The sequence below is a fragment of the Alexandromys fortis genome, unplaced genomic scaffold (assembly GCF_014885135.2).
Source record: "Alexandromys fortis isolate MF-2015 unplaced genomic scaffold, M_Fortis_MF-2015_v1.1 scaffold_3, whole genome shotgun sequence".
In the NCBI taxonomy this organism is placed as follows: Eukaryota; Metazoa; Chordata; class Mammalia; order Rodentia; family Cricetidae; genus Alexandromys; species Alexandromys fortis.
Window position 1 is genome coordinate 872,101 of NW_026067909.1, and position 15,207 is coordinate 887,307.

The 15,207-nt window shown below is 46.4% G+C and overlaps 1 protein-coding gene and 1 pseudogene across 1 annotated transcript in view; one reads left to right on the top strand and one right to left on the bottom strand.

The window, feature by feature from the left end:
- Cpxm2 (carboxypeptidase X, M14 family member 2) overlaps positions 1–15,207 on the bottom strand; it is a 115,444-nt gene that overhangs the window by 87,553 nt on the left and 12,684 nt on the right. The window contains exon 3 of the mRNA XM_050137825.1: positions 553–662. Within this exon, the coding sequence (XP_049993782.1) occupies positions 553–662 (110 nt within the window). The remainder of the gene's footprint in view (positions 1–552; positions 663–15,207) is intronic.
- Positions 14,385–14,748, top strand: LOC126498246 (40S ribosomal protein S26-like; annotated as a pseudogene).

The window sequence follows — 15,207 nt, forward strand, 5'->3', positions numbered from 1 at the left end:
TCCCTACAGACAAGGTAACCAGCCCGTGGTTACGATTTGAGCGGTTTGTGGAGTAAGCAGGGGAAGCTCAGCAGAGAGGGAGACTAGAAAGTACTACGGGCCAAGATTCACAGTAGAACCTCAGAGAAGTGGCCACATGTGATGTTCCCTGTGAGCCAGTGGGGTTCCAGAGAAGAGCCTGGATGACGTGGGTGGGCCTAGTGGTTACCAAGGAGGAGAAAGAAGATGAGGCTACCTCCCTGCTGTGTGGTGGACATCCTTGTCATGTCCACGCCTGTGGGCATTCTTTATTCTGCTTTTGTCATTTCTAGACAGGGGACACCCAAAGGGAAGACAAAGGGACACCTCATGTGTCCTGCCATCTGTCTCCGGAGAAGCCCCATCCTCTGCACACAGGCCCACTCTACAGTGCCCCCTCACCTTGAGAACCAGCTAACACTCTTCAAACGCCATGCCATGTAACACCAACACAAGCTTGGGGGGTGGAGGCCTCCCTGTGCCTGTGACCCGAGCACTCAGCAGCGTGACCGGAATGGATGGAGCGGCTAGTACCTGGATGTTGAGTCTCCCACGATGTGCTCCCAGGCCGTAACGCTTTGCTGTGGAGGCATGCAGCTGGAAGTCCGTGATTTTTAATGTTTCCAGACCCAGAGGCGGGCAACCTGGGAAGGACAGGGCTCGTAAGAAACAAAGAAGGCTATCAGAAGAAATGAGTGTTTGCTTTTCAGAGGCGGCCATGTGCTTTCTTCCCCCAGTTGAGTCCTTAAACCACTGGCATGGCCCCCTTGCCCTGGCACATCCTGGGTTTCAGACAGGTTAGGTCAACGCCGCTGTCAGTGGCTCCCCAGTTCTGTCACCAGCATTTGCTTTCTGAATATTTTGGGCTCCGAGATCCCTTCTCGTCTGCTGGCCTTGCTGCCATTTGATGCCATTTGCAATTAAGGCCGCTTCCATGAGACTCGGCCAAGACAATGGCACTGGATAGGAATCTAACAATCCCATGCTCAAGCTCTGCAAATTAATCGGGACTTGTCGATTCTGCTTCAGCACCTCTGGCCTCCGTTGTGCATGGTAACGAGCTGTGCGGCATAAATAGAAACCTTCTATCGTCTTTATTCCTGGAGACAACAGGGGCTGTGAGAACAGTTCCTGAGCGCAGCTTGACCCTGGAATAAATGCCAGCCAATGACTGCAAGTCTATAGATCACTATCCCCATACATAACAATATTGATGGCAGCCGGGGCTGGACCCCAGGTCTCCTAGGCTGGGCTCCTCTCTCTCACCCACTAACCTGCCATCATGTCCCATTGGGGGCTTATAGTGATAACACATTACAGGGGCGTCTCCTCTTTACCATCTGACTTGGAGACAAAAAACAGCTCTTCAGTAGGTGTGAATCAAGTCGGTTTTCAGACTTGGAACTGGAAACGTCAGATGGCAACTTCAACTTCAGCCATCAGAGGACACAGTCATTGGGGGGACCGGAAGTGTGCTGGAATTGAGGGCATGTTGCAAGCGTGTCTGCCCACTAGGCCCTGCTCGCCTCAGATTGGAGAGGTCTAATGAGAAGACAGGGGCTCTGCCGGTAGCCGGATGGGAAGATCCACTCTGACATTGCAGGCGGGCAAGGTCAGATCTGCCAGGAACCAAGATATCACAGAGCCCTCCCTTAACCTCTCAAAAGTGGAAACCAGCACATTGAGAACCCGAGACAAGTCACCGAGAGGTGCCAGCTGCCAGCAGAGCTGCCCAATGGAGTTAGCCTTCAGAGCCTCATCTCCAGGCTGGTATACGACACTGTGCATCCTGGGGCCTGCTGCCACCCTCTGGGTAGCTTCCTGGGTTGGTAATTGATATTAGCCATCTCCCCGGCCCCCACCATAGTGCAGGGGGGGCATAATCAGGTGAGTACTCCTGCCCCCCCACACACACACACTGCAGGAAGACAGGTCAACTTGCAATGTTAGTGTTCCATAGATTCCGAGAAAGAATCTTGTAGCTGGGGGCTGGGAAGTCACATACCGATAGAGCGTTAGTGAAGGGGTGTGAAGTGAGGGAGAACAGCATTCAGAAGAGACAGGTGTGAGCAGAGGCCGCACAGTGACTTGGGGTGTGCAATGAATTTAGACGGCATGTCAGAAGGCCAGGGACACGACTGACGCCAGGCAGTCTTTCACAACCCTTTCAGTGAGTGAGGACGAGGTTCACTTCCCAAGGCCACTCAAGGTCAAGAGTTACCATGAACCCCCACTTCACAAGGGCCTGTCCCTCCACCTTCCAGGTCTGGAGGGCACAGGAGTCTGACTCACGTGCGTGGCAGGGTTTTGATACCAAGCGTTAAGTGAGTAATTCTCCATCTTGCCTACCAGGTATTGATGATGCTCACGTCTTATAACTGAGTAAGGCTGTCCCACAGCCTCTTCTGAAATCCATAATGCTCGCCTCCTATGGTGGGCATCACTGTGGACCTTCTTGGGCCACCAAAGCAGTGGCCTGCCCTGCCTCTCAGGCCCAGCAGCCATGAAGCACAACCCCTGAGCTCAGAATATAAATCCATCACCTCTCCTGTTACAAGGGCTGGTAAGGTGGGCCTGTACCCTCCCTGCCGTAGTTTCAGGACAAGAAACACCCTCTCTCAGCCGCTGCCCTGGGCTCACAGACCCAGTATTCTCTTGTAGCCATCACAGGCTGTGTTCAGAATTCAGGCATGGTTTGGGGATAGCATTCACTGACTGACAAGGGCCACTGGAATCAGGGTTATGTGAGAGCTTGTCATTTAAGGCGTGACTGAAATTTGAGTTCAAGGGTGCCTAAACTGATGTGCCTGTCTCCCGGTTCTGATTTTTTCCCCTCTGCTCCTACCTGCTATTGGGTCCTGGAACTTCCACTGGTCATCCAGTCTCAACCTGTCATGCTTCAGACGCTGGCAGCATCCTCAGCCTGTGCCGAGAGGCCCCATGCCTCTGGTCCTGGCACGGAGCTGGTCACTGGCAATTGGGCTCTGTGGATAATCCTTGTGTCCTGGGTATGAACTCTGCTAAGTTGAACTCCTAATTTAGTTTCTGACCCCAAAGGACCAAGGCATCAAAGACCAGATGTGGGCAGGGGGAGGGCAACCCTAGTTCAGTCCCTCCACATGTGAGTGCTAAGATCTGTGATATCTCCATATAATCAGGTCAGAAAAGCAAACAGTATCCACCGCCGTTTGTGATACTATTTCAGGGCCATGCAGACATCAGTCCAGCCTCCGCTCAACAGAACATAGAGAAGAATTCCATTGCCTCATCTGGCCCTGCAACCTCCATTTAGTCATTTCTAGTCAGACAGGCAGATGCACAGGTAGACAGCCAGATCGACAGATAGCTCATGACAACAATGCCTGCTATTCAAAGCCTGTCTTCTAGGAAAAGAAAACATCTCAGACACATATAAATATTTTAGTTCCAAAAGGAAACACTTGAATAAAGCTAAATATCTATTTAAATTGCTTCCCTGGTTTAAAAAAAATCCCATTAAGGTATATAAGATATGGAAAGAAGTGCCCATAAGTGGGGTATTTCATGGATACACATCCCACACTGACTCTAATGTTCAATGCCTGCCTTCTGGAAGGGCCTAGGCCATCGTGCGCCCAGGGAAACAGTGGAGTTTCACACGGGTGGCATCTACTCTTGCCCACACCTACAAGGGCGTCACAGAAGAAACAAAATGTTCTGCTCTCTTCACCCATAGACTTGCCGGGCAGTGATTTTGGTGGGACCCAGATAAATGTATGGGCTCAGTCAGTTCATATATACTGTCTTCCATGATCCCAGCACCCTGACACTTTTTCCTTTATTGTAGGGTGCTATCTTTAGCTGATCTTGTTTTGTTTGGAAGCCCTTCCCATCCTCCATGTAGGAGTAGCTAGTGGTGGATCCACCCCAGGAGAGCACAATGTCCTTGAGAGGTAAACTTGAGAGGTGACTACCTCACGCTTTACCTCCCATCAACAATTACTGTAACTCCCTTCCTGAGGTTTCCAGGGGGAGACGGTCTGGTGGCGACTGGCTATCTGCTTGACACAGAACAATGTGTTCTTCAGTGTGTAATGCTATGGGTGGGGCTCAAGAAAAACAGCACCTGCTAAAGGGCTATAAGGGCCCCACTTCTCCAAACAAGATTTTAAGATATATTTTAGAGCCAGTGAGATGGCTCACCAGGTAAAGGTACTTGCCACCATGCCTGACAGCCTGAGTTCCATACCAGGGACGCTGGAAGGAGAACAGGACCAATTGCTACAACATTGTTCTCTGGACCCTTCCTGTGCACTGTGGCATGCAATGTCCCCCCAACAGACAGACAGACAGACAGACAGACACACACACACACACACACACACACACACTCAACATAAAACTTTTAAACATGTTAGAATTAATAAAAGCTTAAATCTAGTAGTTTAAGGAGAAACTGTTCTCCTGCATTCCTTTATACAAAGACCAATAAGGCAACAACTTCAGATTATAGTTACAAAGTCACGCCTTTCCTGGCGAAAGTTCCTAGGTCCATCTTAATATGAATACTGGTTTACATGGGAATGCCCTATAAAAAAAGGAAGATGCTTATACTAAAGATGAAAAGGTAAGAGGAAAATTACTTTTTGAATTTAGACTTCAAATTAATTCAAAGTATAGAATACTAAAATATCTTCCACACTGTATTGTTGTGGGAACTCATTCCACCAATAGCCTTGGGGTACCAGCCTTAGGGCATGGCTTCTTGTCTGCTGATGTGACCACTTAAGAGGAGGGGGGAGGGGAGAGAGAGAGGGGGGAGGGAAAGAGAGAAAAAGAGAGGAAAAGAGAGAAGAGGAGGGGAAGAGAGAGAAAAAGAGAGGAAAAGAGAGAAGAGGAGGGGAAGAGAGAGAAAGAGAGAGGGAGAGAGAGAGGTTGCTCGCTCTTTTGGGTAGTGACTGGGTCAGGCAGCGTGAAGCAGCATGTGGTTGGTTCCCAGCTCCCTTGGAAAAACATAAGGACTGTTTAATACAACTGGTTATACCTTGCTCTGTATCTATGAGTCTGTCTCCCCATTGCACTCCTTAATAAAATTGGTGTGTATGTATATATAATATTTTTATTTTATTATATATACATATATATAATAAAATTAATAATATATATTTACCCATGTGGTTCACATTATACTGCATACTTAACCCTGATTAACTTCAGTATTTTTTTGCCTGATTCATTTTCCTCCTCTTGATTCCCTGAGAACGTCCTAAAGGTTTTCAGAAGAGCTGGTGGGTGCCAGAATCTGCAGAGAGATCCTCCCACCAGTGCACCTGCAGGGTCCGCTCAACTGGAGAAAAAGATGAGAAAGGTAATTACAGTATCACCCTAAATTTGTTCCCACCCAGGAGAATGGTGGGAGGCGCCATAGAAATGAATAGAACAGTACAGAGGCTGAACAGCCAGGAGGGTCAGAGAGGAGCCGTGTCATCGCAACACATCATGGGATCTGAGATCCTCAGTGCTGCACAGGGAGACAAGCAGTTCCTCTTTCCTGTGGCCAGGGGGACAAGTAAATATTAGAGAGGACTACACAGAAAAGGAACAACTGATAGCTCCCTTGGAGCTAACACCCAAGGCCTCTACTGGTCCCTGAGTGACATTTTCAGGGCCTCAGACTGTGCTCTGGGTTTTGGATTCCAGCCACAGTGAGGAGAGCCACTACAGTAAACCCCAGGACAATAGAACCCTAAGAAAACCCACAGCACAAACGGACACCTCCACCTCCTTAATGTAAATGTAAAAAAGCAGAGAAGAGACACGGTCGCAGTTTCAGCTACTGTCCTTAGCCTGTCTGCAGCTGTGGGAGATGACCCAGTGGTGACTCACGCAGACAGGGGGCTGACTGAAAAGAAATCATAAACTTGTTACCAGCTAAACTACCCACCAACAGCCAAGTGCATCAGGGGCACTTTCAGACATATGAATCCTTGGGAAACGTACCTGTTTCTACTGGTTGGGCACTGTAGGATAAATATTAGAGTTAAATGGGCACAATGACGTTTAAACCCTGAAGCCGATGAGACTGAGGACCCAGCTAACCAAAAGGTTCTAAACGGGAGGCAAAGCGGGTGTTACAATGCCTTCGCTTTACATTGTCAGGGAAATACTGGCCCTATCAGTCACCTACTAACAAGGAGGGCTGTCCTTCAAGAAACACTACTGAGAAAGACAGAAATTCGGTTGCACTGGTGATAGGTAACAGGGAGAAACAGTATTTCCAAGCAACCAATCTTGGAAATATTTGTAGCCAGTAGTTTAAAAACAAAACAAAACAAAACAAACAAACAAAAAACCAACTCTGTGTCGGAGCCATATATTTATTAGATCGCCAAACCATGAGGTAATTACTACATACTGGGAATTCAGATGTGCAACAATTGAGTGCTTGCCTATCAGGCATGAAGCCCTGAGTTTGATCCCCAGCACTGCATAAAACCATAAAAAGAAAAAAACTTGGAATGCCAGCTAACACCTATAATCTCAATGAGTTTGAGTATGAGGCCAACCAGGGCTACATGAGATTTGGCTTTAAAAAAAAAAAAATCTTGGAATAAGCAGGAAAGTCATCCACAGCCCCTTTTGCCTCCTTAGCATCTCAGTGTTCTGGTAAACATGAAGCTTGCTTCATGAACACACTATAGCAAGGACCTATTACCCCAACGAATCCATGCCCTGGGCCAGTAGCCACACCCACTTGAGGATAAATACTCTCCTGCCACAAAAACAAGCATGCATGAACCATCAAAGTGAGTTTCTCCCACTGTTTAAAACAGTCTCTTATCCAGAGAAGCATGTGGGTGAGAGAACATGGCAAAAAAGTGTGAAAAAAAAGTCTCCAGGAAAATATTAATTAGGGATCTGTGATGTGGCACAATCTGGAGAGGACAGACAGTCACCAGAGAAGAAGGGACTTTCTCTTAAGGCCTGTAGCTCCTGGAACACCCTGTGCCAAATGGAGCTTGTCTCCCAGTGCCGCTCTGTCTGTGGGGAGTGAAGACGGGACCCCTTGTCTCATCTCCACTCATGACACACTTCATCAACTCTGCCCCTTGCTGACATTCTCTGCACAGTGGCCAGAGTACACAATGAAGGCCACTACCCCGTCATATCCCCAAGGTCCTTGCCACTACCACCACCAAGCTATGCGTGACAGTAAATTTTAATTATCAACTTAACACAGTCTAGAACAGCGGTTCTCAGACTGTGGGTCGCAATCATTAAGGGGGTCACATATCAGATATCCTTCATATCAAACAGTTACTTTAAGATTCATAACAGTAGCAAAATTATAGTCACGAAGTCGCCATGAAAATAATTGTATGGTTAGGGTCACTACCACATGCGGCACTGTATTAAAAGGCCGCAGCTTTAGGAAGGGTGAGAACCACTGCTCTAGAATTACCTGAGAAAAGACTCTCAAGGAAGGATTGTCTAAATCAGATTGGCTGATGAACATGACCATAAAGGATTTTCTTAATTGGATTATCGACATAGGAAGATCCACCCTGAATGTGTGCAAAACCATTTCATTGACTGGGCCCAGAACTGTATCAGAGTGAAAAAAGGCAAGCTAAGCAAGCAGGCATGCATCCTCTCTGCTCTTGACCGGGATGTGATGTGACCAGCTACCTAAGGCTTTATCACGGCTAGGACACTCTGGGTATCAGCTCTTGAACAAATTGCAAGACTGCAACGTTGTGGTGCAGAGATAATAGGAAACAGATTGCACAGCACATGAATCTTGTAGGCAAAGTCGAGACAGGGTTTCTTTGTATAGCTTTAGTGCCTGTCCAGGAACTAGCTCTTGTAGACCAGGCTGGCCTCGAACTCACAGAGATCCACCTGCCTCTGCCTCCCGAGTGCTGAGATTAAAGGTGTGTGCCACCACTGCCCAGCTGTCAAGATCAAATCTTTAGAAGCTTGTTAATCTGTGAGCAATTAGGCTAACGTCCAAGCAACTCCCTAGGAGTCATCCCCTCTGGATATCTTGCCACTTAACCTTCACAATGTCCACAAACCATCTTTCCCATAAACAAACTGAAACTTAGCCAGACTAACTTCAATAATTACGAAGTATCCAAGTTCAATCTGAAAATCAGCTGTGGCGGGAGATCCAAGCATATTCTAAGTTCCCCTATTTGAGTAGAGAGTTACTCTAGTCAAATAAAATAAAATACCAATGCTTTGGTGGCATTGGGATTCATACCAGGAAAGGTGCCAGAACTGAGGAAGTCATCACTCCTGACAGAGAGGAGCTGTGGAGGCCTGCTGGGGCTGCCTGCGACTACCAAAGCAGAGGGCTTGGAAGATATAGAAGGGAGAGGCTCCCAGTAATTAGTTTCTAGTTCTCTTGGATTTTTGTTTTCATTGCTGCCTATAATCCAATAGGATTCAGTTATGGGATTCTTTCCTTTGCCTTTCTGAGCTTGACATTCCCCCAAACCAATGAAGAGTGGAGAGGCTGCTTCCTGTGTGGTGAGGTTGTATTTGCAGTGGCTCGCTGCCTGCCTCTGACACCAAGAGCTACTCTGAAGGGCGTGGGAGTCTCTAAGGGTCTTGGGGAGGCTCTGGACTAATCTTGGTCTTATCTAATCACCCTTGGAAAGCTCTTTAATACCCGACACTTCAAAGAGAACCCTAAAGATGTGCCCCCACTGCACTGCTGGAACAGAAAACTAAATGATCCATCCCAAGAACCAAAATCTTTGGAAGAACCTAGAAAAATGGATGCCCGCATTCCACACAGAGACTTGGATCAACGACAGCAGCTGTCAGGAAAGTCTTCTGAGGTCCCAAGAACCTCGAGGGGTCCCCAGAATCTGGCTGGCGTCTCTCACACAGTAAAAGAAGTCTGGAGAGTATCTTTCCCAGGCTATGAGAGTCCAACAAAAGAAACTCAGAGAACTGAGAGGCCAGCCCAAGCCTGCAGCCCATAGAGTCTGCCCCAGGAAACTTCAGCCTCACGGGATCTGATGGGCCACTGACCCTCACCTTGGATGTCCAGCTCAGTGGCTGCTTCACCTGGAAAGCCTGCCACACTCCATTCCCAACCTCTCCACTCACCCTATTCATCCTGCTTTGGGGACAAACACCTAATGAAAGCTTGACCATCTCAGAGAGATAAGTCTACTTCCCTGAAGAGGCTGGAAGCCTCGTTCACAAGTCAAAATGAGTCTCAATCATGGAATCCCTGACATCTACCCCATACTTTCCAAACACTTGAGTGATGAGTCTCGGTAGCTGCTGTGGCTGATCCTCGCTGCCTCTGCATCATCATTGGAAATTCCTATTTTTCCTCATACACTGCTAATAAAGACCTCAGAAGGTAATTGCTGGCTCAACACAGACTGCTTGTCACCACAGCCATGGTCCACCTACACGACTATTTACTTCACGTTTCTATTATACCAAATATTTCAGCGGCAACACAAGAGGAAACTCTATCAGTAGAAGATAGAGATGACTGTCTTCAAGGCCTTGGGGAAGGCAAAAGTAAAATTAAGCGTGATGGAAAAGCACCAACCATCAAAGAACAATTAGTGACTGGTTTGTTTTAGGTTTAGGAACATCTGTTATTCAAAATGCCCTTGGTGGCGTGAAAAAGATAAACCAGTGGGTGGAGACAACCTTGCTCTGAGTACCTGACAAAAAGAGAACAAAGAAACCCCTCCCATAAATAAAAACAATGGCAAGGGAAACCATGGCCTAAGTGGGGTTGAGCAAAATAAGTCATTGGCAAAGCAGCATTAACCAGCAGTCACCAGGAAAGCACCGAGTTAGACCACAACAAAAGAGCAGCATATGTCACCAACATGAATAAAAAAGAGAAGACGGACAGGACCAAATGTGGGCTTTTTAGGAAGAAAAGCAACTGCTGGTGGGAACGCTGATCGTCATAATCACCCTGGAAAATTCTCTGCCTGTTCTCTGTGTCCAGTGTTACATGTGCGCATATCCATGTGTACACGTATATTATATGCATGTAAGCTTGTGTACACATATGTTTGGAGACCAGTAGTCGAGACAGGGTGTCTTTTCCAGTTGGTCTCTGTCTTAGTTTGCTTTTAGAAAGTCTCTCATCTAACCTGGGTCACTGGCTAGACTGATTGGCCAGTGAGTCAGAGGTCCTCCTGTCACCTTCGCCCCTGTGCTGGGGTAATAATTGTGTGTCTCTATGCCCAGCATCCTTCTTTCCAAGATGGAGGGAGATCCAAACTCAGGTCCTCGTGTTTGCACAGCAAGCACTTGACCACTTGAGCCATGGTCTTAGGCCCTCCCTAGCAGCTCTTATTGAAGATAATCATTCCCTAGGATAGAGCAACTCTATTGGAGGTACACACCAAAAGACTTGCACAGAAATGATCCCAAGTGCATCCTGTGATAGCCAAAAGTTCAAATTCACACCCATACCTATCATCAGGAGAGTGAGTCCACAGACAGTGGTATACAGTCCTGCCGTGGAGTACTACAGCCCTGTGAAGATAAAACAAGTCAGAGTCCACCGCATATGTAGCAACATGGTTGAGCCTCACAAACATGACAACCAGCAAAAGAAATCAGACACGAGTGTGTCCAGCACGAGTCCACAAAGATTACCAAGTTCAAAACAACGCCTGCTACCTACGATCATAGCCATGTTTAAGGAAAAGCAGGGAGGTTGGCTGGTTGAGGCTCAGAGCTGACTTCAGAGGTTCCAGCACAATCCTCTCCTTATAAAGAACAGTTGCAATGATGCATTTTCACACTGTGTGGTGTCCATGACAACCCAAATCAACGTGTAGAGATTATACACTCCAGTGAGTTATATCCTTATGGTCCCATCGTCCCATAGTTTTCTCTATACACATTAGCCCTCAATAATATTTCAGTGGGCTAACTACTACATCATAGGAACACCAAACCATATCTATTTATCCAATTCAGAAGGAATAAAAGAGATGTAAAAAAAAAAAAGTCAGTCTCCAGGGTTACATAGCATATGATTTCATGTACCTTGTTGTCTTACAACTACAGCATTATGGGAAACAGAGCTGCATTGCCAGGAACCAGGGCTTGAACATGGGGAGAGGAGTGTTTATAAAGAACAACACATAGAACCTATAATGGGACAGGAGTGTTTCCAGAAACCACACATCATACAGATGCACAGTGCTACACACACTCTCTCTCACACACACACACACACACACACACACACACACACACAGCTGGCAGAAGCTGAAGTGATTCCAAGTCAGTTTCTTGACTCTATTACTTTACTACAGTCGCGTAAAATCGGTGGTAGCGCGTTCCTTTAATCCCAGCACTCAGGGAGAAAGGAGGATCTCTATGAGTTCTAGGCCAACCTGGCCTACAAGAACTAGTTCCAGGGCAGCTAGGATTATAACACAGAGAAACCTTGTCTCAAAAACAAAAACAAAAAACCAAACAAAAAAAAGCAAAAAACAAACAAACAAAACAAAAAAAAAAAAAAAAAAAAAAAAACACGTCTGCATTGGTGGGGCAGAGTGAAAGGTGAATCAGACTCTTCTGGTTTTTGTTGTTGTTGTTGCTGCTGCCGCTGCTGCCGGTGGTGGTGGTGGTGGTCGTGGTGGTGGTAGGTTTTGGTTTGGTTTGGTTTTTGTGTTTTGTTTTACATCTTCTTGTACAGTTATTTCAAATTCAAAAAACCAAAAAACTTTTTCTTCAAGGATACTTTAAAAGATAATACTTCCTCACCCTGAACTCAGGATGACTTGATGCAACCCATAAAACTCTCAATTGCTCAGAAGTGTCTTAAACTTCAGGGAATTTTGGTTAAAAAAAAAAATGTGTAACCACTCCCAAGTTTGCCCTAGAAGCCCAAAACTCAGAGAAGGAAGCATACTTGAGCCTAACCCAGCTGTGGAAGAACATCACCATGTGTGAATCAGATGAACGCAGCAGGAGGAAACAGCTTCCAAATGGGGGGGTGGCATTCACCCTGTCCTTCCTGTGTGCCCCAGCTTTAGGTCCAGGATCTGCGGCAGCTGGAAAATTAGACACTTTCTGATACCTTCTCCTATGGCTGTCTGGAGTAGGCAGGTGCCTAATCTCTCCTTCCAGTCAACTTTCCACAGGGATTCACATCATAAATTCTCAGAAAATACGGGGACCGTAAATTACCCCAGCAGCAAATAAGAACGGTGGTGAGCACTTAGCAACTTGGGCCAGTGTCCTAGGTACGGACATGTGGTAATAGACAAAGGCTTGACTCCCTCTACTCAGAACCAGATACATCTCGTCTTTATGTCAGTCCGACACGACATGTAGATCAACTCCAAGTTAAGTAGCTTTCAATTTGGGGGAAAGGACCGGAAGGTCACATAGTGAGAGGTAGGGGCACAGAAAGAGATGGAGAAGTAGACGAAAATTCAACCAACCTAGCAGCTGACATCCGACCCGACTGGTACAGCGCTATAGCCACATAACAGGTAAGCATACATTTGCTCTTGGAAAAGTTCTTCAAGGGTGACTTTCTTGCATATGCCCCCACCGACTTGAGACTCTTTTAAAGGCTTTGCCACTGGCCTTCAGTGTGAACCACCTAGCCACCACCCACGGTCTCTAGCCTTTCCTCAATCATTATTCTCTCCCTCTCACGGTCTCATCAAGTCTTCCTTTAAAAACAGAATAATTCTGCAGGCTGATATCATAGCTAAGATATTCAGTCCATTGGCAGTGTGATGGCTGCCTTTGAGGTGAGTGAGCCCAGGCATGAGGCCAGCTCACAAAACAATCTAGTTAGTTGGGAGCATCTGTGACAGAAAAAAAGGAAATGCCCTGTGTACATTGTGTGTGTGTGTGTGTGTGTGTGTGTGTGTGTGTGTGTGTGTAAATGAACTTCCAAAATCTTACTGAATTTTAATAACTTCCAATTCTGTGAAAGAAGAAAGAAGATCATCTAACTCAGCCTTCTGCTGAAGCTGGAGAAAATCTGGACTAAATATGTTTTAAATGTGTTTGAAAGCACTCGGGAATCCACCAGATACTGAAGAACCCTCAAGTCCAGATTGATGGGCAGCAAAACTCCAAAGAGCTCCTGAGGCTAGCACCTCAAAGCGACCTCAGCCTAGTGGCACATGCCAGCAAAAAGCAAGTGTTGCTGCCCTTCCAACAGAAGAGACCCGTCACCAGAAAGGAGTTAAGACTCTGACCTAGTTTCATTTTGGTCGCCGTGACCAAAAAAACCCTGCAGGAGACAACTTAAAGGAGACAGGGGTCCATCTCAGCCTGCTATTCTACGTTCCAGTCCACCACTAGGGAAGTCACGGTGGCAGAAACTTAAAACAATCGGTCACATCACATCCACAGTCAAGAGCAGAGGGAAAGGAACACATTCGTGCGTATTCATACTTCCTTCAGCTTCCCCATCCTTACACAGTTCAGGACCCACCGCCTAGGGAATAGTGCCCCTCACAGTGGGCGGTGTCTAGCCAAATCAATTACTTAGCTAAAACAATTCCCCACAGACAGGCCCACGGGCCAACGCAAAGCAGACAGTCCCTCCTCTGGACTCTCATCCCAGGTAATGTTAGGTCAAGCTGATGACTACAGCTGACCATCACAGATGCTAAAGGACTGGAGCCCCAGATGAGCCTGAGAAACACAGCCCTAGCTATATACTGTACTCTCAACGTATCCTCCCAAGGGATAAGTCCTTACAGTGGACACCTCAATGTCCACCTTCAGATGAAATACATATTTAGGTCCATAAATGACGGCAGAAGCTCATAACTGATTACTCTTAATCTTAGAACACACTGTAGTCAGAGCAGCGATAGCTCTGACGGCAGGTTGTTAGGTAGAAACACAGCCTCAAACCCTAACACTGTACCTAAGGGAATATGAAACTCCCCTGGTGACCTTCACCTCTGTGACACAGTTCTTGAGCAGATGTGGCTGCTGAAAGTGAATCCTACTTAAATCTGTAAAATGTTTAGCTGAATTTTTTTTTTGTCTTCTGTCACTACTAAGCAAAAAGTCAACAACCCTGGGATATTTCATTCTAAGCTTTGTTTTCCTATACAGCCCTGGCCAAAGAAGCTTCCCTTAAGCTACAAAGTATAGAGGAGTGGGGAGGAGGAGGGAGAAGATAATGATGATGGTGATGACACCCGCAGTGATTAGCAGGATGCCTGGAAAAGTCAAACGCTGAGCAAAGCATCTAGCAACTACACATGCATTTAATAAATTGTCATTATTACTAACAATAGCAGAAATAATCCTAAATATTGCAGTTTAGGACAGCAATAGTGACAAAATAGTTAAGGATATTCATAGCACCTCTTTCAGGACTTGGCTCCAAGATGACCAAAAAAAAAAAAAAAAAAAAAAAAGGGAGAAATAATGGTTGTATCAAAAAGGGCCCTGGCCATGTGCAGCCAATTCAATGCACTAACTGCACCCGGTGCATGCCCAAGGACAAGGCCATTAATAAGTTTGTCATTTGGAACATTGTAGAGGCCACTGCCATCAGGGACATATCCAAAGCAAGTGTCTTCTACGCTAATGTGCTCGCCAAACTCTATGTCAAGCTGCATTACTGTGAGCTGTGCTATACATAGCAAGGTAGTCAGGAATCAATCTCAGGAAGCTCAGAAGGACCGAACACCCCCACCACGATTTAGACCTGCTGGTGATGTACCATGACCTCCACCAAAGCCCATGTGAAGAAAACACCTTGGAAAAATAAAATGGGACTTACACTTTATGTAGTATTTGAGTGTGTCTTTGCCAGGTGTGAACTGTGTGTTATTTCATTTTCTGTGTGTGCGTCTGGAGAGTGTACAGCAGAACAAGCCTGGTATTGTTTGGGCTCTGTATTCTGTACACCTTATATTTTGCAGGCTGGTCAACTTGTGAACTCCGGCAATCCTGTTTATGCTTCCCCAGCCTTGGGATTAAAAGTGCTTGAACCAGGCTCGACTTTTTTATGTGAGTTCTGGAGATATATTGGGTCGACCAAGATTTTCATGTTCTTGGAAACCCTACTGCGGGAGTTTTGTTTTTTTTTTTTTTAATTTTTTTTTCTAGTGTAGGACATTCACTGACTTTTCTAGCCCTACAGGCTATGTGTGGTCTTCATTGTTTTCCCTTTGGCTTTTTGGAGACATGGTCAATTGCCCTGCT